Source organism: Colias philodice, chromosome 16 (assembly GCF_061535455.1).
Source record: "Colias philodice isolate Cphi_HAF_F1 chromosome 16, ilColPhil1 Martin Lab GWU primary, whole genome shotgun sequence".
Taxonomy (NCBI): domain Eukaryota; kingdom Metazoa; phylum Arthropoda; class Insecta; order Lepidoptera; family Pieridae; genus Colias; species Colias philodice.
Window position 1 is genome coordinate 64,108 of NC_143101.1, and position 24,837 is coordinate 88,944.

Below are 24,837 nucleotides of genomic sequence, written 5' to 3' on the forward strand. Positions count from 1 at the left end.
ATACTGATATTATAAAGCTGAAGCGTTTGTTTGTTGGAACGCGTTAATCTCAGGAACTACTGAATACTGGTCTGATTTGAAAAATTATTTCGGTGTTAAATAGCCCATAATATATCGAGGAAGGCTATAGGATCATCACGCTAAGACCAACAGGAGCGGAGCAATGCGGGCGAAACCGCGGAACACAGCTAGTATATATTAATATAAATGCGAAAGCTTGTGAGGATGGATGTATGTGTATGTATGTTTGTTACTCTCTCACGCAAATACTATTGAACCTATTACAATTAAATTTAGCACCCATATAGAGGGTAACTTGGATTAACACATAGGATTTTTTATCACGGAAATCCAACGGGAACTAGTATTAAATAAAAGACATAGGATATTTCATCAACATTTTATTCAGTTAACATAAACATAACACATTTAAATATTGCCATTTGATACAAAAACACTTCTGAGGGCACTGTAAGTAGGTACCCGCATATAATTAACAATCACATTGTAATATAACTAGGTACCGGCACCAAACTTATGTCAAATAAATTTTATACTAAAATTTAAAGAGTGGTTTAAATAATTATAGACTATTAATTAAAATTGAATAGAGCTTTTTTTTACAGAAATTCAAGTAAATATAGGTGATAATTAAATCATAAATTTAGTTAATAGAAGTTTAATTAAAAAAAAATGAAATTTTTGATTAATATTAGTTATTCTATTGTGGTTTTATAGAGAAAGAGAACAACTATCGATATTTTATTTAGTTTATTTTGTGCCTGGTATATATTTACGAATATAATTACCTTATTAATTATAAAGCAAAACATTAATTCATTTTGTGCAAGACTGAAGCTTCATTGTAAAAGCATGTATTATTTTAAATTGTCAATCTTTTTCGTATAATAGAATAATTTCATTGGTATATCTAATTGCAAATACAATTTAATCTTATTTATAAAATATCATCAAGCATCAATCGTCTACATTCATAGGCCCCTTTTTTTTTTTTTTTTTTTTTTTTAAGTGGGGAAATCTTGCATAGATACCCACGGCCTCCGGGGAAGGGGCCGTGGGTTATGTCGGATTCCTACCGACCAAAACCCCACTGTGTTCCGTCAAGCCGCATCAACGACGGGGCCACGGGTATGGTAGAATTCTTCCGTGACCCCGTCAGCGGCTGCCCGTCGCCGGGCCAAAACAAATTGTGAGCCAACCAGCTCTAACCTCATGGGGCGGCGTGAGCGGAACACGTCTCACGCCACCACATCTCTCCGGACGATGGACTAAATCCCCGCTCCATCGCCCGGCTCCCCTCGTTAACATTCATAGGCCCCTAACTTTGCACATTTGTTTATCGAGCAACCATATTATTTCTATTTTTTTTCTCACACCTTTAAATTACCTATGTCAGTAGGTACTGACTTTTGAAAGGTCTTAATAAACTTATCTTAAACAATAAACTCTAAACATATCCAAACCAAACAGTAAACGGACGGCTACGATCAACTATCGCTACATTACAACTAATTGATAATAATTATGATAAACCATCATGTCTTGTATTTGGCAACTTTAACAATGACGCTTTATTACATGGACTAGGGTCGCGTTATTACATGGTGTTATTCATTTCATTTAGTTTTTAATTGCTTTTACTTTAAAATTACAGTTTTTAGAATATTGTGTATTTTAAAACCGTGAGCAGTAAAAATTTTGCAATTGAATTATGATATATCAGCCAGAGACAAACATTACAATAATATATTAGAATACATGTTGATCAGCGTCATTGCCAGATTTCACTAAAAGCTCTACATAACAATAGTCACAACTTTGTTACATAACTATACTATAAATTAAATTGATATGCTTTAATAATTGAATTGATTACAATTTGCTTTTTTATAGCTATAGGCTTTCCTAATGTCAATTTAAATTATTGAAAAGTCATTGTTAATATTGAAATGTTACTAGATTTTTGCTAAAAACTTTAAAAACTTTAGGGAGCCCTCTTCACAATGGGTAGTGTTGGGCGAGTAGAGGCAATCCCGATACTGATCAGAGGCAATGGCAATTGGGCCAACGCTGTTCATTGTGAAGAGGGACCATTAAACAAATAAACACAAGCATGCTCTTGAGTCGCACTACAACTTATTTAAGGTTCACAGCCCAAATCTAGATTCTAGCACATTGGGAATTGTGTACACAATGTTGTTAAATACAAATTAGGGAATGTTAAATACTCTTTGGACAGGATTCATTAATTCATTAATTCTTTGATTATTGTTATTAGCAATATAATAATTAAAGCACAATATTAAATATTATTTCAATGAACACCGTATTTAGTGTATACCTTGACACATATAAGCGTATAAATTAAATATTTATACTAAATAATTATTGCAAAAGATCTACTTAAGTAGGTATTTTATTAAATGTTTGTATTGCATACATTGCTGCCAAACTAAAAGCAAAATAATTGAAAACAAATTTCAATCCAAAATAATAAAAAAGTGGTTTGCTCTGTCATTGTAGACTGCGTATTTAGAAATACATACTTATGCAATGATGTCGCAACATTGCTCGCTAAATGACTCAATCATAACTGTGATCTCCATAATAGTCCCTGTCCTATATTGTTAAGCTTGTCCTCTTACGTAGTCCCGTGTGACGCGGTGGGGGGTTGGGGGGGGAGGTCTAGCAGCGTCACACGGAGAGCAGGTGCAGGTGCACGGCCCAGCCCGTGGGCGCGGTCCAGGCGGGCAGCGCGGCCAGCAGCGCGGCGTGCTGGGGCCCACGCTGCCGCTCGCCGAACATGCTGTGCCCCGCCACCGACATGTGCACCCACTGCGAGTCGTTGGCGGCGAGCGGCCGCTGCCATGGAAAATATGCGTGTCAATATAAGTCAATTGTTTATGTCGAAGATAATTTCATTTATTGCAAAAGAAAACACTTACCTACCCTCACAACTTTTAATTTTTCGATGCATAATATATTTAACATTGGTATCATTCATACACATGATATTGTCAGAATATTTATTTTATACAAAATTATTCAACCCGGAAACACGAATTAATTGCAGCTATATTAGCAATATAGTCGACTCATTATAATTATAAATAAATAAATTATAAATAAAATAATAAATAAACTCATTATTATAAATAAATAAATTAGTTTTATGGATTATAAGTATTTGCATGAGCCATTCTGCGCACGCGCGGCCTGTGGATAGAGAGCATAGCGTACGGGATGTGGGTGGAAATAGGTGGGTGGTTTACTTTAATCAGTCGTAAAAATTTCCAATTTTAGGAAGATTAGAAAAATGATTTTAACAATAGTTAGGGAAATTTCGATTGACAGAAAAATTACTATAAGTCAGGAAAATTTCCATAAGTCGGGAAAATTTCGATAAGCTGGAAAATTTCCATAAGAAAAGAAAATTTCTATACGTCAGGAAAAATCCATAAGTTGGGAAAATTTCTGTAAGCTGGAAAATTTCTATAAGAAAGGAAAATTTCTATAAACAAGGAAAATTTCTATACATGAGGAAAATTTCTATAAGCTAGGAAAATTTGTAGAAGTCAGGAAAATGTTTATACGCCAGGAAAATTTACGCCATAAGTCGGGAAAATTTCGATAATACAGGAAAATTTCTATAAACAAGGAAAATTTCTTTACGTGAGGAAAATTTCCCTTTGCCGCATAATTATATAGATAAGGAAAATTTGTACAAGTCAGGAAAATTTCTATACGTCAGGAAAAATCCATAAGTCGGGAAAATTACGATAAGTCAGGAAAAATTTCTGTCAGGAAAATTTCCATAAGAGAGGATTTCTATACGTCAGGAAAATTTCTAAGTGGAGAAAATTTCTATAAGCTGGAAAATTTCTATAAGAAAAATTTCTATAAACAAGGAAAATTTCTATACGTGACGAAAATTTCTCTTTGCCGCATAATTATATAGATAAGGAAAATTTGTACAGGTCAGGAAAATTTCTATACGTCAGGAAAATTTCTAAGTGGAGAAAATTTCTATATCCGGAAAATTTCCATAAGAGGAAAAGTTCTATACATGAGGAAAATGTCTATAAGCTAGGAAAATTTGTATAAGTCAGGGAAATGTTTATGAGCCAGGAAAATTTCTATACGTCAGGAAAAATCCATAAGTCAGGAAAATTACGATAAGTCAGGAAAAATTTCTATGTCCGGAAAATTTCCATAAGAGAGGAAAATTTCTATACATGAGGAAAATGTCTATAAGCTAGGAAAATTTGTAGAAGTCAGGAAAATGTTTATACGCCAGGAAAATTTACGCCATAAGTCGGGAAAATTTCGATAAGTCAGGAAAATTTCCATACGTCGGGAAAATTTCTAGAAGCGGGAAAAAAAAGGAAAATTTTTATAAGTCAGGAAAATTTCTATACGTGAGGAAAATTTGTATACGCCAGAAAAAATCCAAGTCGGAAAAATTTCTGTAAGCTGGAAAATTTCTATAAAAAAGGGAAATTTCTATAAGCTTGGAAAATTTGTATAGATAACGAAAATTTGTATACGTCAGGAAAAATCAATAAGTCGGGAAAATTACGATAAGTCAGGAAAAATTTCTGTCAGGAAAATTTCCATAAGAGAGGATTTCTATACGTCAGGAAAATTTCTAAGTGGAGAAAATTTCTATAAGCTGGAAAATTTCTATAAGAAAGGAAAATTTCTATAAGCCAGGAAAGTTTCTATAAACAAGGAAAATTTCTATACGTCAGGAAAATTTCTAAGTGGGGGAAATTTCTATAAGCTGGAAAATTTCTATAAGAAAGGAAAATTTCTATAAGCCAGGAAAATTTCTATAAGTCAGGAAAATATTCATACGTCGGGAAAATTTCTATAAGCTGGAAAATTTCTATAAGAAAGAAAAATTTCTATAAGCTTGGAAAATTTGTATAGATAAAGAAAATTTGTATAAGTCAGGAAAATGTTTATGAGCCAGGAAAATTTCTATACGTCAGGAAAATTTTTATACTTCAGGGAAATTTCTATACGTCAGGGAAATTTCTATACATGAAAAATTCATAAGTCGGGAAAATTACGATAAGTCAGGAAAAATTTCTATAAGTCAGGAAAATTTTCATACGTCGGGAAAATTTCTATAAGCTGGAAAATTTCTATAAGAAAGGAAAATTTCTATAAACAAGGAAAATTTCTTTACGTCACGAAAAATTCTATAAGCTGGAAAATTTCTATAAGAAAGAAAAATTACTATACGTGAGGAAAATTTCTCTTTGCCGCAAAAATTTCTATAAGTCAGCAAAAATCCATAAGTTCCGTACACTTAGATTGGTTGCAAATTAAATACATAATATGGAATTTTTTCCACGATCAACAGCAAAAAAAAAAGACGGGTTGCACTCCGGGAGTGCCGGCAGAAGTGAAAACTTGATTATTGACGTTGAGCATGTTTGATATTTTGGAATGGTATCCGTCTTAGGCCTCCCCCACATTGGGCGTAGGCCGAGCGTACGCGTTTCCCGAGCGTGCTGCCGGCGTCGGCGCGGCGCGGACGTCGCGTCAGCGCGCCGTCTGTGGGGCGCGGGCGTCGCGCCATCGAACGCTATGCAAGCGCTGCGCAAGCGCCGCGCCGACGCGACGTCGCGTCTAAAGCACTCGGCCGCCCGCGCCGTGCCCCTCGCACTCATTGCCTTGTGACTGACTGAGATGCTAGCGGGCGCGGGAGGGGAATGTGTGCGGGGGGCACGGGCGGCCGAACGCCCATGGAACGCGACGTAAGCGCGGCGTCTGCGCGGCGTTCACGCAGCGCCCGCGCGGCGTTGGACAACGCGTAGCCCGCGCCCCACAGACGGCGCGCTGACGCGACGTCCGCGCCGCGCCGACGCCGGCAGCACGCTCAGGAAACGCATACGCTCGGCCTACGCCCAATGTGGGGGAGGCCTTACGCTTTTTCGATCAGGTCACGTGTCCTGACGCGAGTTTAAGATTTTATACCCATTACAGAAAAAGTGCTCAACGCTACTAAAGAAGTTTTCACTTCAAAAATAATTTAATTGCAATTTTAACATTGTTCCGGACTGCGGACAAGGTTGCAAAATGAGATTTATTGTCGTCCCAATGTACCATTCACTTGACCGTAGTTTGAAAACTTTTGGAATTATTGTGAATTGATTGTCTTGACTGACTGGAGTAATTGCTCTAAACCGTTGTTAGGCGATTGTGAAGGTAATATTATTATTTATTTAATTAAGTATTTAATTTTATAGATAAATTAAAAAAAATAATCAGAGACATAATGTAAAAAGCAGTTTTAATCCTACTAATATTATAAATGCGAAAGTTTGTGAGGATGCGTGTGTCATGTGTTGTGTTTGTTACTCTTTCACGCAAATACTACTGAACCGATTACAATGAAATTTAGCACACATATAGAAGGTAACTTGGATTAACACATAGGGTAGGTTTTATCCCGGAAATCCCACGGGAACGGGAACTATGCGGGATTTCCTTTGAAAACGCGGGCGAAGCCGCGGGCGGAAATCTAGTATAAGTATATGTGCGTTTTATCTCGTTAGTAGTGTTCGAACCCACCTGTATATCACACGAGAGCTGCCAGGCGCGGGGCGGGCGCGCGTCGTGCAGCGTGACGAAGTACGTGCGCAGCGTGTCGCGTGCGCGGCGCCAGCGCGGGCCGGGCTGCGGCCGCACGCCCGCCGCGCCGCCCCGCCCCGCGCCCCCCGCGCGGCACGACGTGATCTCGTCAGTAGTGCTCCAACCCACCTGTATATCACACGAGAGCTGCCAGGCGCGGGGCGGGCGCGCGTCGTGCAGCGTGACGAAGTACGTGCGCAGCGTGTCGCGTGCGCGGCGCCAGCGCGGGCCGGGCTGCGGCCGCACGCCCGCCGCGCCGCCCCGCCCCGCGCCCCCCGCGCGGCACGACGTGATCTCGTCAGTAGTGCTCCAACCCACCTGTATATCACACGAGAGCTGCCAGGCGCGGGGCGGGCGCGCGTCGTGCAGCGTGACGAAGTACGTGCGCAGCGTGTCGCGTGCGCGGCGCCAGCGCGGGCCGGGCTGCGGCCGCACGCCCGCCGCGCCGCCCCGCCCCGCGCCCCCCGCGCGGCACGACGTGATCTCGTCAGTAGTGCTCCAACCCACCTGTATATCACACGAGAGCTGCCAGGCGCGGGGCGGGCGCGCGTCGTGCAGCGTGACGAAGTACGTGCGCAGCGTGTCGCGTGCGCGGCGCCAGCGCGGGCCGGGCTGCGGCCGCACGCCCGCCGCGCCGCCCCGCCCCGCGCCCCCCGCGCGGCACGACGTGATCTCGTCAGTAGTGCTCCAACCCACCTGTATATCACACGAGAGCTGCCAGGCGCGGGGCGGGCGCGCGTCGTGCAGCGTGACGAAGTACGTGCGCAGCGTGTCGCGTGCGCGGCGCCAGCGCGGGCCGGGCTGCGGCCGCACGCCCGCCGCGCCGCCCCGCCCCGCGCCCCCCGCGCGGCACGACGTGATCTCGCCGCCCGCGGTCGGCGCCAGGATCACTACTATGTGGTTGGGACCTGGTGATTACAAAGTGAACATTGAATTTAGATACTTTGGTATTCATTATTATTTTTTTATTTAAAGGAAATCGAAAATACTATTTAATGTACACAATTCAATTTTAACAATCAAATAATTGTAATAATCATCACTACGGCACCGACCATTAATATCCAGCCTGAGCTCCTTCCTCCGGTACATGGGCTGGTCGGCGGCGGGCAGCAGGCTGGCGGCGAGGTCGAGCTGCGTGGGCGGGGCGGAGCTGGCGGGCAGCGCGTGGCCGCGCGCCACCAGCGAGCTCACCGGCAGGTAGTACGGCGCGCCGCAGTACACCCAGCGCGCGCAGTCCTCCGCGGGCGTGGCCACTGCGTCGCGCATGCCCGGGACTGAACACGGAAAAAAAGAGTGTCTAACATAGAATTTATAGACGTTTTTTTACCAAGTTATTTATTTATAATGGCAAAAACGTATGCGTCTAGGGACGTCCAATAGAAGTAAGCGATCACTTAAACAAAGGAAGAAAACCAGACTGACTTATTCCGTAACGCGTTATTCATACGAACATATTTGACATGAAACATGAAGTACGCCTCCAGCGGCCACTCACCGTACTCGTCGAGCGAGTGCGGCGTGTTGGCGTCGAGCTCGGGCAGCCAGTAGAAGTCCTCGTGCGTGGGGGGGGCCGGGGGGGGCGCGTGCACGGAGCGGCGCGTGTGGAACAGCATGACGCGCTGCGGCCGCGCGGCGCTGTACGGGCCCCCGCGCGCGCCCGCCGCCACCAGCCACGCGCACAGCGTCACCGACCAGCCCGCGTACAGCTGCGCGACACGGGGGACGTGGGACACAATAAACCCATTCAAATTACGGGAAGAGAAAAAAAAAGATACAAAAACTAAGCGTTAATCATAAAATCATAAAAGTGAACATCACAGAAATAAAGACAGCAAAACTTTTGATGTTTTTTAAAACTTATTACTTTTGCCCTATTAGATTCATAGATATGTAAAGTGAGTAAAAAGTTAACGACATACCAGGATTCGTGGATTTTTAGCCGTAACGACGATAGGTAACATCCAACTGAAGACCGTCAAAGTCAACGACCCCACTATTAGCGCCATAATTACCTGTACATAAATTGGTATCACATAATTTATAGTCTGAAAATGTAAATCAATTGATAACAAAATTGAGTTCTTTGGCATATTATGCTCTATTATGTAGTTAGATGTAAGTTACATATTATGTAAAATTGAATTGTAATATGAACATGATTTTAAAAGAGCGACTAAGGAGTTTCTTGCCGATTCTTCTCCATAGATACTGCTTTCCGAATCGGTGGTAAATGTTAAAAATATGTAATAACGCTTCGTAAGTGCTTCTAAAAGAAAAAAATGAAGAAATTGTTTGAGTTTAAGACAGAGATATAGTAGCATTATAGTCGAGCCAATTTAATAGGCAACATTTGACGTCATCAATTTTATCTTCGAAAAGAGGTACCTAACCTGCTTAAAACATCTTTTAAAGTGAATTCATCGATACGGACTTGAAACATTTGTCAATCGAACTTGAAACACATGTCAATTTTAAAAGTCATCAGTAATATACTTTCCCTGTCCCAGTAATATACTTTCTTTCGTAAATTTAAGGAGTAAAATAAGACAAGTATAACAACATAATTAAAAAACACAACGCAATTTATTAATTTATGATGATTTTTATTCACAAGTAATCAATGCATTCGATTCTAGATGTCAGATTTCGATTTTTAGAGTAACGTCTCTGATATTTAAAAAGAAAAAAGGTTTATTGACACAAAATTGTAGCGACGTAAGTTCTTTAAATCAAAAATTGTTTATTATGAATGGTTTATTAGTAAGATCAAATCTTAAAATTACTCGTATCAGTCGTTATTACTATAAATATGTAATCGTAATAGAAAAAAGTTAAGCAAATGTGCAGTTCTAACAAAACGAAATACATATCATGTTATTCTATGTCGTCGTCACTAGGTTAAGTCGTTGAATTCAGTCGAACTGTCAAATGTTGCCTATTAAAATGGCTCTTCTATAAGCTATACATCATTAATAATACGCATACAAATTTAATTTAAGTATATATATTAAAAATAAAATAGAAGCAGTGATACTATAGAGGAGTATGATATGAAGACTAACGTCGGGCGGCACGAGCGTGGTGCCGGCGCGGCCCATGACGGGCGCGAACATGTTGACGCAGCCCAGCGCCAGGTAGGCGGTCTGCGCGGCGGGCAGCGCGGCGGCCGCGGCCCAGCTCGCGGCGCGCGCCGCCGGCCGCAGGCGCAGCGCCGCGGGCAGCGCGTCGGCGCCCGCCGCCAGCGCCCACAGCGCGGGCACGAAGGCGCTGCGCAGGCCCAGCGCCGCGCCGCCCGCCAGCGCGCCGCCCGCCGCCGCGCCCAGCGCGCCGCGCCACGCCCGCGCGGCCCACTGCCCGCGGGCCAGCGCCACCGGCCCGCCGCGCCGCACGGCCTTGCCCCACGTCAGCCGCGCGTCCCACCACGACGCGCACACCGCTGCGACACACGACCACGTAACGTAATCTTATGATGCATAAGTTCAAAATAAGTTTTTTAAATTTTTAATTTCAACTTAAAATCATTTTGTTTATCCCAAAATACAGAAATAATGTATTTACCATGAATTTATTCATAAATTTTGTAGAAATTAAATGCAATTTTTTTTCAAAAGTACACAATATCTATGCATGCTTAAAATATAGAACAAAATATAATAAAATATAGAAAACATCTTAATTAAAAATAAAATGTGTGCATGCACTATAGTCCGTTCGCGTTAAGAAAATAGTGATTCATCGTTGTCCGCCGGCCTGGCCACGCCCCAAATTAGAAAGTCGAGTTCACAGTGACCAGTTGAAATCTGACCTTCGAACAAAACGGTTGTGTATTTTGCGTGACTCGTTCAACAATAAATTTTGAAAATGAATACTTCACCAATTCGAAAGAATAAAAGTGGATCAATAATCCATAGCGGAGAGAGACGCATAATTTACAATGTTTATAAGTACTTTAAATTGTGTAATTTGATGGAACACGCAGAACAAAATTCTTTCATAATAAATGTAACTGAAGAATCTAGCGATACTGAATAGTGATTTAAGTAATTTTAAGACATTTTTTTTCCATTAATAATAATTTAATGTTTAAAAAAATGTTTGTACTTTTTCTCCACTGTGAATACACCCTCAACCTGTAGTTGCACTGATGACTCACTATTTTCTTAACGCGAACGGACTATAGTGTACACACGTAAGAAGTGAAACTTCTTTGACCTTATTTTTCAAAAAATAATTTACTATATGCAACTTTACTTTGCAACTAAAAATGTCACGCGTAACGAAAAAATGTTACACTAATTTTTTTTCCAACCCCGATAAAGAAGTTTCACTTCAAAAATCGAAAGTAGAAAGATCACGAAATGATATTCGAATCCTAAAAATTTATTTTTACAAAACACCTGAATAGTATGAAAAAGAATAATTTGGAAAATCCAAAAGTGCACGCCTCATAATTTTTTTTAATAAATATTTATTAATTATTATTTTTGTTTATTTAATAACAATTAAACCACATCGAATCAGACCCTGAAAAATGAAAGGGTTCTATTCCTGAGCATACTCAAGCGTAAGAGAAAAAAAAAGACTCGATTAGTAAAGTATTTCGGTCGCTATCGTGTTAACAAGAAAAAGGATCCGCACATACAGACACACGGACGTCCAAGACAGAACTTTTTTAAACTGTTTTTTAACTAGTTTAAATAACAAAAATGACATCAAAAATATCATGAACGTTAAAAATAGTGTTTTTTCTTAATATGTGTGTGTATGTATTATCTTACAAGTGCAATGTATGATACATAAAGACATTTTAAGTTTGAAAAATCAGATGTTTTGCGCGAAGTGACAGTAGTACCCACCTCAACGCTTCGCTTATGAGGCGTGCAATAAAATATCAAATATTCGTATCATGTTGTTTTTTATTTGTATTTGAACACGTGTGTGGCGTACCTGGCACGGCGTACAGCGGCACGAGCAGCCAGGGCCGCGCGTAGAAGGCCAGGCGCGCGCCCGCCGCGTGCAGCGACAGCGCCACGGCCGCGCTGGCCGCCAGCCCGCAGCACTGCGCCAGCGCCAGCGACACCAGCGCGCGCCCCACCACGCGCGCCCACTGCCCCAGCGGCAGGTACACTGCCAACACATTATATTTTATATTGTTTATTTTTTCCAACACGGTTCCAATGTTCTGAAACTCGTTTTGAAAGAAATGATTAATGTGTTTTATTAAATAATAAATTATTATAATATTTTTAATAAATATCTTTACTATAATTTTTAACTTATAATATGCACATTCCAAGATAATCAGGATAATAGTGTTATACGCGATCGAATGCTCGACTAAGGTAGTCGTAGTCGTTAGTTAAGCAGCAGCACAGCACGGCCAGGTCATCACTCACGGTGCTTGCGCGCGTCCCTCGCGTCGAGCGCGAGGCTGGCGGCGACGAGCGCGAGCGCGGCCAGCGCGGCCAGCGCGGCGGCCGGCCCGCGCGCCAGCACCACCACCACGCCCAGCACGTCGAAGAACACCGGCTGCCGGGCCCGCTCCGCCGCCTGCTCCAGCTGCTCACTATTTAATAGACCTGCTCATAAAAAAAAATATTTACACAACAATTAATAATCAACTGTTTTATTTAATTACCACCCCACGTAAACAAAAACAATAGGCAACAAATAAAAATAAGTGCGCTGTTACCGTGCGCGAGCGCGAGCACGTTGTCGCCGGTGCGCTGCAGCGCGGCGGGCGGCACGCGCGCGGCGGTGTCCAGGCGCGTGTGGTACACGTAGCCGTTGCTGCTCCACGCCAGGTCCACGCCTGCACATCACCGAACATACGCAAAGCACACATACGCAACGATCTGTTTCATTGCAAGTCTGCCGAAACTTATAAACTGAATAAAACAGACCGATTGAAACATATTGACCATGTCAAGTTTATCAAAAAATGATATGTTCACAGAGAATTGAAAAAATCATCACTATTATAGTGATGAATGATGATGTACAATAAAACAGTCATTAAATCTCTTCTAATTTAGTATTACTTGATAATAAATAGGTAACATGGTACCTGAGATGTTGCCGAAGTCACGGAAGATGCGGAAGTCTGTGTCAGCGGGGATGAGGCCGCTCTCGAACAGCTCCTGCGCCAGCGACGACGCGAACGGGTGCGGCACGCGCCCCGCGTACACCTGCACACGAACACGCGTCACGAGCGACCACAACACACACACACACACGTGACACTCGACACTCGCACGTGTGACACTTACACACGTGACACTCGACACTCGCACACGTGACACTAGACACTCGCACACGTGACACTCGACACTTACACACGTGACACTCGACACTTACACACGTGACACTCGCACACGTGACACTTGACGCTTACACACGTGACACTCGACACACACGTGACACTAGACACTCGACACTAGCACACGTGATACTTGACACTCGTACACGTGACACTCGACACTCGCACACGTGACACTAGCACACGCGACACACACACGTGACACTCGACACTCGCACACGTGACACTCGTACACGTGACACTCGACACTCGCACACGTGACACTCGCAAACGCGACACACACGTGACACTCGACACTCGCACACGTGACACACATACGTCAATACGTGACACTCGACACTCGCACGTGTGATACTCAACACTAACACACGTGACACTCGACACTTACACACGTGACACTCGACACTCACACACGTGACACTCAACAGTCAACACTCACACACGTGACACTCGACACACACACGTGACACTCGACACTTACACACGTGACACTAGACACTCGACACTAGCACACGTGACACTCGACACTTACACACGTGACACTCGACACACACACGTGACACTCGACACACGTGACACTCGCACACGTGATACTCGCACACGTGACACTCGACACACACTTGACACTAGACACTCGCACGTGTGACACTCGACACTCGCACGTGTGACACTCGACACTCGCACGTGTGACACTCGACACTTACACACGTGACACTAGACACTCGACACTAGCACACGTGACACTCGACACTTACACACGTGACACTCGACACACACACGTGACACTCGACACACGTGACACTCGCACACGTGATACTCGCACACGTGACACTCGACACACACGTGACACTAGACACTCGCACGTGTGACACTCGACACTCGCACGTGTGACACTCGACACTCGCACGTGTGACACTCGACAATCGTACACGTGACACTCGATACTCGCACACGTCACACACATACGTGACACTCGACACGTACACGTGACACTCGACACTTACACACGTGACAATCGACACACGTGACACTCGACACTCACTCACGTGACACCCAACACTCGCACACGTGACACTCGACACTCGTACATGTGACACTCACACACGTGACACTCGACACTCGCACACGTGACACTAGCACACTCGCACTCACCTCCAGCAGCCAGGGGTCATGCGGGCCCGCCTGGAACAGCACCTCGCGCCCGCCCGCACCGCACGCTTCTATGTTTATGAACGCGCGCAGCGACTTCGCCCATCTGCGGCACGAAACATGAGTAACCATTGTATAATATCTGTACAGATGTAAACTGTCATCACAGTTCTTTAAGGTCTTCCATAATATAAACCTTTCACAATATGAATAGAAAAAAATTGTGAGCTACCAATTTTCTACACTTTCTTTCACTATATTTTTGAAAACATAGAAATAGAAGAATGCATTTTTTTTGTTATACCCATTTTTCGTTTAAGATAAATTTATTTAAAGTGTCATGACCTATATTTTACTTTTCAAATGATATACTTTACACAATATACAAAAACGGAGTTTAGTCTAAGATCCCACAGCTGGATTAGTGCGTTCACAGTTTTTTTGCTAAAACAAAACTTTTATGTATAAATTTGGAGGATATATATCGACTGGCAACAGTCAAAATTTGGCCGAAAGCATGTTTAATAAAAAAATTTACTCGATTTTTCGGGAAACATTTCGTTCACTATTTATTTACATATATGTAAATGACGGAAAAGAATAGCTTTAATTTGATATATGATTCATAAATGTGCGTTATGAACGTATAAATGGATGGAAATCTTCAACCTGTTCGCACCAGGCTGCGAAGATGTTGCGGCCAGGTGAAAAACGGCAACTGTGATTTTTTAGAATCTTTATATGATTTGCCATGATGTAGACGACATTTTATATAAATAAAAAAAGAACGAAAGGTTTTCCGAAAAATCAATTAGAAAAAAAATTAATTATAAATGCTTGCGGTCAAATTTTGAATGGCAACCCAGTCTATATATTATTATATTCTCCTAATTATAAATATACATAAAATTTTGGTTTTAGCAAAAAAACTATGAACGCACTAATCCTGCAGTGGGATCTTATACTAGTTGTTTTTATTTACAAAAGAAGAGACGTAGAGAGGTAGCGTACTTATGCGTGGTGACGAACGCGTGCGAGGCCTGCAGGATGTTCTCCTCGGCGCCGTTGAGCAGCGCCAGCACGTCGTGGCGCAGCGGGCGCGGCGCGGCGGCCAGCGCGCGCACCGCCTCCAGCACCACCGCGCACCCCGCGCCGTCGTCGCTCGCGCCTCCACACACATTACACACTACGTTTTAACAGCGCTTTCCTTGGTAAAAAACCAGCGTGTATGCCCAGCACGCGTGTCAGAAGTGGAATTTCTTTGGCAAGATTCAAAGATACCAAAATCAGCGCTCTACGATAAGTGATAGCATAACATCGTCATAATTCAAGGAAAATCACTTTCTCAGTCACCCAACGCGTTGTTGTAATTTTTCAATTTAAACTACTATTTTATTTATTTGGCACCAAAATAAAAATGCTCGCTGCAGAGGAAAAAAAATAACAGGTAAAATACAAATTTAACATTACACTGATGCCAAAAATATCCCCACGTCAGCAAAAGTTATGAAAGTTACAGAGAAAGAGTCTTTCAAATAATTCTTATACAGTGCTTCTAAAAATATTGGAGTTTATCGCAAACAGACAGATAGACATAACGGGGGACATAGTTTTATATTATTAATTTTTTATATTTTATTATTATACAGATAAATCTCATTGTGAAAACTGCACTATTCAGTTTGTCAGAACTCGACTAGTGCAATCAAAGTGACGTCACATAGCTGTCAGCAGACGGCGGTGCGGGCGCACCGGGGCGGGACGTCGTGTGACGCACGCCGAGCCTCTGATTGACTCCAATTATATTGTTAAGAGGCGCTCCACGGGCTTCGGTGTCGATTGATCGTTACTTGTCAGTGTAATGTCCAATATATTGAACTGATTTACTAACTAAAATCAAGGCAATTATCTCAACGTTTCAGTGCTAAGTTTAGTTTTATTAGTGCAACGTCTGGAAAGGTCTTGAAGCATTATTAATATCAATTTGTGCATGTGCACTGTACAGTGTAGTGGTGGAAATTATTTTGAGCATTAATCACCTAAAATAAAATCAATTATTAATGTGCGATCACAATAATGATGATATGATAAATATTATCTAGATCTGTCTACTCTGTTACCTGTCTGTTAACAGACAGCTTTCACATAGATCTTTGCTATTTTCATATTTTGGATATATTTCCATTACCTAGAACACGAGAGCATGGTTCAAATCAGTGGTCATTTATCAACCACGATCGCTACGATAAGTCACGACGTGCGACCTATATTCCAAACCGCATAAACAATAGGAACTAGACGATAATGTGTTCTTTGTGAAATAATTGGTGCATTGAGAGGCGGTGCGTCCGTGAAATAATGAGCGGCTGATAGTGCCGCAGGTCGAGCTCGCGCGACCTCTATTGCTTTTGCAGCGACATACTACATTGCGTGTTGGGCACTCTCTGTGACCAATTAAAAGTGTTCAGTGGTGTATAATAATTAAAACGAGATGTTTGGAAACCGCTAAGAATAGTCGAAATTTTTCATCAAATATTTTTGGATACTAATTGCATCGTAACCTTTTTTTGGAACTTTATATGCAGTATTATAAACATATTATGTACTATGATGTTAAACTGAACACACGTATAAGTACTTTTATATCCGCTCTATTTTCGCAATATTCTATGATTGGTTCTTCTGTTTTACGTAATATGCTGATCAGTCAAGGTGGATTGCTGACTTTTATATATTTTATTATAGGAAAAAACGTAAGTCTTAACGTAAAAATGAAAAGCATTCTTACAGTAACTTATCTGCACGTGTCTACAGGGGTTATCTGATAGTCAAAGTCATCGACCTGTCCACACCGAACCAAACGCCAAACGCCTAATAATACGATAAATTTCAAAAATATAGGTCGGGTCATTTCCTATTGCAAACCTGTATAATGTAATTTAAATTATGAATACTTTATGATTCAAAATCGACCATTAAACGATGCAATAGAAAATGCATACAAAAGTAATAGTTACTTAGATCGTAATAACTAATATGGAAATTATGCAAAGAGCTCTTGGACAAACCAAACGAAAATTACAGTGAATAAAATCGCAGGCATCGGTTTAAATGTTTGTAATTGGAGAGCTATTTCCGATGTAATTGTGGGGCAATTAAGGGAACTAGATCGATACCTAATAAGTACTAATTGATGATACCATGAAGTTAAGGTTGCCTTCTTACTGCTATAAAATAATAAAATACGTTCTTGTTAAAAGCAACAGACACGTTGCTTTGTTTATAAAATAATCGCATTATAAAATCTTGTTTTAACGCAAGAACAATTAACAATAATTACTCTTGGGTTGCGTATGTAACTGCAGTTGTGGATCTTAGGTCAATAATGTAAATTACAAATGGAATCGCGTTTTGTCGGTCATTTTAAGTGTATCATATGTTTTATAATTTTACATTCTTAATATTTTGATAACATTTCTATATGAATCCCCTTTATTATTAACCAGCTGTTGCTTCGCCTGCGTGGAAAAGATAAATTTTCATGGTACAAACTTGCATCACCTTTTTTATCCCCTTGGGGGTAGAATTGTATTATTAATAGATCAAAATCATTTCTTAGTGGATGCCTACGTCCTAACATCTACCTGGATGTCAAATTACAGCCCGATCCGTTCAGTGGTTTGGGCTGTGCGTTGATAGATCACTATGTCAGTCAGTCAGTCCTTTGAGTTTTATATAATACTAGCGGTCCGCCCCGGCTTCGCCCGTGGTACATATGAAAAATAGATGTTGGCCGATTCTCAGACTTACCCGATATGCACAGAAAATTTCATGAGAATCGGTCCACCCGTTTCGGAGGAGTATGCAGACTAACATTGTGACACGAGAATTTTATATATAAGATTTAGATACATCTAGTAACTTCCTGTAAAAGTATTTCATATACATATTTACTGTCTATAGCGAATGGGCAGCGAGTAAGTTTCTTCATGTTCATGCAGCCCTAAAACTATCAATACACTAATATTCAGGCGAACTGGTTTTACAAATTAAGGACAAACCAATGATACAAATTTTTCTTTATAATAGCTGTATACATCAAGTGGCAATCAGAGAGTGACTATAATATGAAATTACAGCACAAAGCACGTTACAGAGACGACGCATCCTGTTGGCGGACACTATACGTCCCTTTATAATGATTTACCCATTACTAGAAAAATGTGTCATCATGCCAATATGTTAACTAAGCTATCATTGTAGTGCAATCGAAAGGAAGTTGTTTTATGTTACTGTTCATACTCATAACACTCATTGTTATAATTCTTGTTTACATTAATTGTTGGTGCAAGTGCAAGATTCTACTTTTGATTATTTTGCATATTACGTTAACATAATAGTGTCATTCATACAATTTTGAAGTACATAATTTCAATTTGAATAATTATGGTTTTATCTGTATTTTTTTTTTCTCATGCAATGATATATTATTAACATTTTTTTATGTTATGAAAATATTATGAGTTAGGAAAATTTGCGTTAGGTAATTTAATTATACAAACGCAATAAATTTACATATTTACAGCCGCACTTTATGTGCCTATATGGTTTGAATAATGATCGTCCACAGAACGATTTTCTCGAAAATACTTTGTACTTTTAACCATGTTTAGTAGTTATCATAAAAAACGTATCAGTCAATCATAAAAAACCTCATTACTAGCAATTAAAGTAACACGAATTCGTCATAACCACGCTCGTTGAACCGACTATCACTATACTACAATACATTTGAAGAAAATAAAATTTCTAGAAAGATATAAGCAAGTATAGAGCAGCTTTGCGTGACGATTCTGCGGACGCGGTCCCGTCAATAAAGCGGCTCGGCGGAACACAGTGGAGTTTAGTCGGTAGGACCCTGCACTCAGCAGGGTGAGTCCGACATAACCCAGGGCTCTTCCCCCGAGTGCCCTGGGTATGCCTAAATGCATTCTCCACTAAAAAAAAAAAAAAAAAAAAAAAAAAAAAAAAAAGCTTTGCGTGACGATTGCAGACGCTGTACCTATTTCAACTCGAATACGTTTTTACGCTTCCCATTAGATAACAATAAAATAATAAAGATTTCTAACAGAGATGAGTATTTACTCATCTCTGTGACAAACACTACTTTGGATCAAATGATCGTGATAGTGTTTTCGCAGTTATCGTCTATTGCGCCAGAGCGTGTGGGCTGATCCTCACTTGTGGATAAATGCATCGCACTGAATACTGAACACTTGATAGACATTGCCGTATTTTTTATTTGACCAGCTAAATGCTGGGAGCTCTACCGAATGAATTGTAGGTATAGTTTCCTAATTGTTCAAAAGCAATTAAGCAGCTCAATCACATATTAAAAATGTATAAAATAGTATAAATGTGGATGGAGCAAGCAGCATTTTATTAATATCTACCTATTTTATTTCTTCATGAGTGTCTGTTTATGTCATCTTACAAATGATTCGATCAGGTTTTAATTATTTGTCTTTTAGGGTTCCGAACCTCAAAAGGAAAAAAAACTGATCCCTTATAGATAAAGAGGATAACTTTGTTGTCCGTTTGTCTATCTGTTTGATAAGATACTATTTCTCAGGAACTCATGTCTTGTATTGTGTCGTATTTTGTGTGTCGTGTCGATGTGTGTTGTGTTGTATGTTGTGTCCCTGCTTCGTGTTATGTTGAGTCGCGGCGTGTTGTGTTGTGTCGTATCTTGTGTGTTGTGTCACGGTGCCTCGTGTTATGTTATGTCGGGGTGTGATGTGTTGTGTCGTATGCGTATCTTGTGTGTTGTGTCGCGGTGCGTTGTGTTGTGTCGTGTCGTGTCGTGTCTTATGTGGAGTGTAATGTTTGTGGGGTGTGTCGTGCGGTACCTGGGCTGTCGGGCACGGTGTCGAAGTGGCAGTTGAGCAGCAGCGCGGCGGGGCGGGGCCGAGCGGGGCCCGCGCGCCCGCCCGCGCGCCCGCCCGCGCCCCGCACGCGCAGCGCCACGCTCTGCACGTCGCGGTACATGTTCGTCATGCCTGCGACCCACACGCGCTTCAATTTGATACTTATAATACATACTATTCCAAACAAATTAATAAAAAAATGTAGATAGATTATTACTTTAAACGTTTCGAGTGTGGCGGGTGTGGCTTTTGCTCACGAAAATTGAATCATGACATCTAACTTTGACGTTAGTGTGCCATTTTTGAAGATCTGATGTTGTGTAGGTTATCTTTCTGCTTTTAATATCATTGATATTACATACAATATAATGATTTATCTGACACAATAACAAATGTTAGGTAATATTAAAATATTCACGCATAATACATAAAATTTGTTGTGAACAGGAATTGTTGAAGGAAAAACTGAAGGTCAGGCGTACAAAAAGCAGATTAAAACCAAAAAGATAAAAAGACTTTAATGTTGTGGAAAATATAATCGTATTATTCCTTCAGATTAGTTGGAACAGTCTTTATTTTTGTTTCAGTTGACTGCTTTGACGTAAATTGCAGCAGTTTTGAATAAATATTCTTCAAAAACACTATTTTTTAACTTGTAAGTTATTTAGACAAACATATAGGCCACATACTAAGGAATCGCTCAAGATACCAAACTATCCCTAAAACCCCGCCCATCAAACGCACGCATCTCACCATCAATGAAGGTGAGGGCGAAGGCCCCGCTCGCCGAGAACACATCCACCTCCACGTGGTTGTGGGGTGACGCGGCCGCTTGCACGCCGCGCGCAGCCTCCAGCAGCACCTTCACTGCTGCCACCTCGTTCTCGTAGCTACCCGCCACCTGGGACACACCACATCATTATAATCTGCTAACCGCATACCCCGGTGTAGCTGGACAATGCTCTGAATCGTGCATGCGAAATTTTTTCGTTGCAGAGCATACACATAGTTATATACATTTACAACGTTCCGACATCATTCATCGGGGCCAGTCGAGTAGACTGTTCGAGGATCCTCTCTTTTTCGTTGGAGGAATTCCACCTTCCTTCCTCAACGGCCGGCTTTCACTCGAATTCACCCATGATAAAACAAATAACCTATGCTTTTCTATCAAGTATTTGATATTAAAGCATTTTAATGTTACGCGATTTTTTTTCCTGTGATCGAGTAGTTTTGCGTCAAGTCTTGATAAACGAAAAAATATTTTCCGCTTTATAATATTCAGTAAATGTATTTAGTATAAATATATATAAAACCTAATTAACCAATTTTTTTCCTGTCTCAAAAGATCTAGCTTGACACGTGTAGCAACGAGCACTATTTTTAACGCTGATAGGATACACAAAATACGTTATCATAAAATTAATTCCTGTTTAATTGAAAAAGAGGAAAAAATACCAAATGCTAATAATGCATAATACGTATGATGACAAATAAGTAAATATAGCAAATGTAGAAATTAGTTCAAATAGATACGTTCGTGTTTACAAACCTCTCTTTACGAATGTAATCTATGTGATTAATTTGATAACAGGTTAATTAGTGCAATGTAGTATCGGGGACGCACGGACAGAACTAGCTCACACACAAATAATATTATGTTCTATTTTCGATACCCATTTCTGTATTGGCGAGAACACTATGTAGATTAGAAGTTTGAACAATTATACAGGGTGACTGGTAAGACGTCAGACGCATTTTGACAGGAGCTTCTTCTCATGAAATTGAACTGCAACTTTTGTTCTACAACTTTGCTGAATTCGTAGAAAAAAATTTGGACTTTGTATGGAAATCGGTCAGCTGATTAGCAAAGTTTCCTTACAAAGTCCATTTTTTTTTTACGAATTTAGCAAAGTTGTAGAACAAAAGTTGTTCAGTTTCATGAGTAGAAGCTCCTGTCTAAATTCGTCTAACGTCTTACATTTCACCTGGTATACAATAGTGCAAATTGCTATGAAAACGTTTAGGTTTCAATTGTTTACGACAATACAAGCAATATTAAATAGGGTTTATTTTTAACATTGGGTATTTTTAGTTAGGGGAAAAATCGTTACATTAGTGCTATAAGAGTTAAGAGCTCAGGCTTAATGGATTAAGTCTAGGCTGTAAACGTAATAGCTGAACTACAATCTAGAAAAAAATTCATCGCTATGGAACGTACAATATTATGTACCTAAAAGCCGATCGAAACAAAAAGGGATCGAGCCTGTATAACTATATCTAGAAGACTGTTAATATTGTGCCCATACCACAGGCCCATACCTACCCATTTGCTGGAGTAAGCGTATGTCATGCTGTAGGTATTTAAATTGTCCCTTTTCATAGAAGGTCAGATTTATATGATACGTAATTTTACTACCTATCATAAAATCCCGTCCTATGCCTGTAATTTAAAAGTAAGAAAGTTTGCATGGACGTATGTTTGTAACTATTTCACGCAAAACAGCTGATCGTATCTGTATGAAATTTGGTACAGAGATAGATTATATGGTTTGGATTAGGTAGTGCATAAGTAAGATACCCGGTTACCATGCGACGACGAGTTATGTCGCGTGATAAGGCGTGGGTCACACCCTGTTGTTTACACCTTGTACAAAGGCCGCTGATGCGCATACATGCTCGCACGGCGAAGACATTGAGACAGAATTTTCTATGATTCATTAGGATCTGCAATAGATAGTAGATACAAATCTTTAATCCTTACCCTGGGCCCAATAGATGTGAGGTTGACGAGGTGCTCGTAGGCGTTCTGCGCGATGAAGCGGTCGGGCGGCGCGGAGCGGTCGAGCGGCGCGGGCAGGGCCGCGTCGAACGCGCCCGCCACCAGCAGCGTGGCCGCCGAGCACAGCGCCGCCAGCGCCACCCAGCGCGTCGCCACGCCGGGGGACACTATGTTCTCCTTCACCTTCTCACCTTCCATATGCTGTTTACCAGAATGTGTTTCTCTTTTAATACTCTCCTTAGGTAGGTATTCCGTTTACGAGTTTATCTATCGTCGTATTTTGAAGCATATCAGTAGGCGCGTAAGTGATGGCTGATCAATGATCATGCAAACCACAAGTGGTTCAGCCTTCAGCCATTACTTAAGTCAAGACTTAACTTGGTTCGTATGATTCGTAAATAATGTTGTCATAGTTAAATGTTGTAAACACAGCTGTAATAAGTGGTGAGATCTCTAGTAACTGTGACTAGGCAAACAGTAAAAAGAAAAAAGGTAGGTAGGTAGGTAGGTACCTACTGAAATGCTTAATTAAATTTTTTTCTTGTTTATTTTTTTCTCAAAAATATCGGATATGTACCTACACATATCTTCAATTCTTGTTCGACCAACTAGGTATTCGTGTTTTTTTACAAAATGTGCGTAAGTTTTTTTTAACATAAAATTTTCATTGATGTGTATTTTTTGTTTAATTTTCAGTTTTCTTTCAAACACAAAGTTTTGTGAAAGGAAAGGAAAAGGGAATAGGGCTTTCAATAAAATAAAAAAAAAATATTTTTACCGATTTCGATGTTTTTGAAATTGGAATAATTATTTAAAAGTGTTTAGAATTTCATAAAGTCAGTTTACCAAACTCACTTTATGATGTTCTTAAATATCTAGTGTATTCATATAATAATTAATTCTAAAATATGGAATAGGTTTTTTAAATACGAGAAACATCAAAGTACTGCACTATTGTTATATTGCTGCACTACGACACTCATGAGATACACGCGCGACGCGTCGCGCGCTAAACAAATTATGGTTATAATGGCAAATAAACCGTAAATGTATATTTTGCTGGTATAAAATAATAATAATTGTTATTTAATGCAAGTAATAAGGTGCAAAAAATAATATTTTATGTTCAATTTTGTACATAAACATAAACAATGTTCGCAATAAAAATCACTCACTTTTTCTGTATTCATATTCCACCCTAACAGTTTAAATAGTATTGAATATATATTTACAGATCATTAATTTTTTACGATTAATTTAAATTTTTGATTCTGTACGCACATCACACGAGCACAACTCATACCACCACGAATAAAACTGAAAAATGAAAATTGAAAAATAAATGACAAGATCAGCCTGCAATCCGTACTGTCAGGCGTCAGCTGTCAGTAGGTACACATTTGACATGTGTGTGCTGATTACAGATGCAAAAAAATAGCGTGTGTGCCGAGCTAAGGTGCCGAACACACGTATCAGAAATGAAACTTCGATGGCGAGTTCAAAGATACCATAATCGTCGCCTTACTCCATGACAAGACGGTATTGCCATGACGCGACCTTGAAATTTTACTCTCACCGAGCCTATAGATATAGAAGTTTCACTTCTAAAATATTGATTAGAAAAGAGCAACGTGAGAGCAACTATGGAGTTTCTTGCCGGTTCTTCTCCATATAGATACTGCTTTCCGAATCGGTGGTAAATGTAAAAAAAAATATGTAATGACGATTCAAAAGTGCTTATAATTACGTCTAATTGATTAAATAAATGTTTGAGGTTTTGAAAAAAACCTGCTACGCCCAAATGTGCTTTAACCTTGACTTCAACCCTGTGCTTCAACCATACCCATATACTTAGATATGACTTATCTACAGATTATTAAGTAATATAAGCCTATATAAAACTAGCTTTCCGCCCGCGGCTTCGCCCGCCTTTTCAGAGAAAACCCCGCATAGTTCCCTTTCCCGTGGGATTTCCGGGATAAAACCTATCC

General features: G+C 40.6%; 1 protein-coding gene across 1 annotated transcript; it reads right to left on the bottom strand.

Annotated features, from left to right (window-relative positions):
• Positions 1 to 1,335: 1,335 nt before the first annotated feature.
• On the bottom strand, positions 1,336 to 24,228 carry LOC149481369 (endoplasmic reticulum metallopeptidase 1-like). The gene is made up of 16 exons (XM_089705042.1): positions 24,022 to 24,228; positions 22,829 to 23,047; positions 20,818 to 20,965; positions 20,047 to 20,196; positions 15,149 to 15,305; positions 14,141 to 14,243; positions 12,737 to 12,857; positions 12,362 to 12,481; positions 12,066 to 12,248; positions 11,617 to 11,796; positions 9,732 to 10,105; positions 8,589 to 8,681; positions 8,165 to 8,375; positions 7,722 to 7,943; positions 7,363 to 7,574; positions 1,336 to 2,883 (listed from the first exon to the last, which is right to left on the bottom strand). Exons 1-16 carry the CDS (start codon positions 24,034 to 24,036, stop codon positions 2,716 to 2,718), a joined length of 2,676 nt encoding a protein of 891 aa, XP_089561168.1. The 5' UTR covers positions 24,037 to 24,228; the 3' UTR covers positions 1,336 to 2,715.
• Between the last annotated feature and the right edge of the window lie 609 nt (positions 24,229 to 24,837).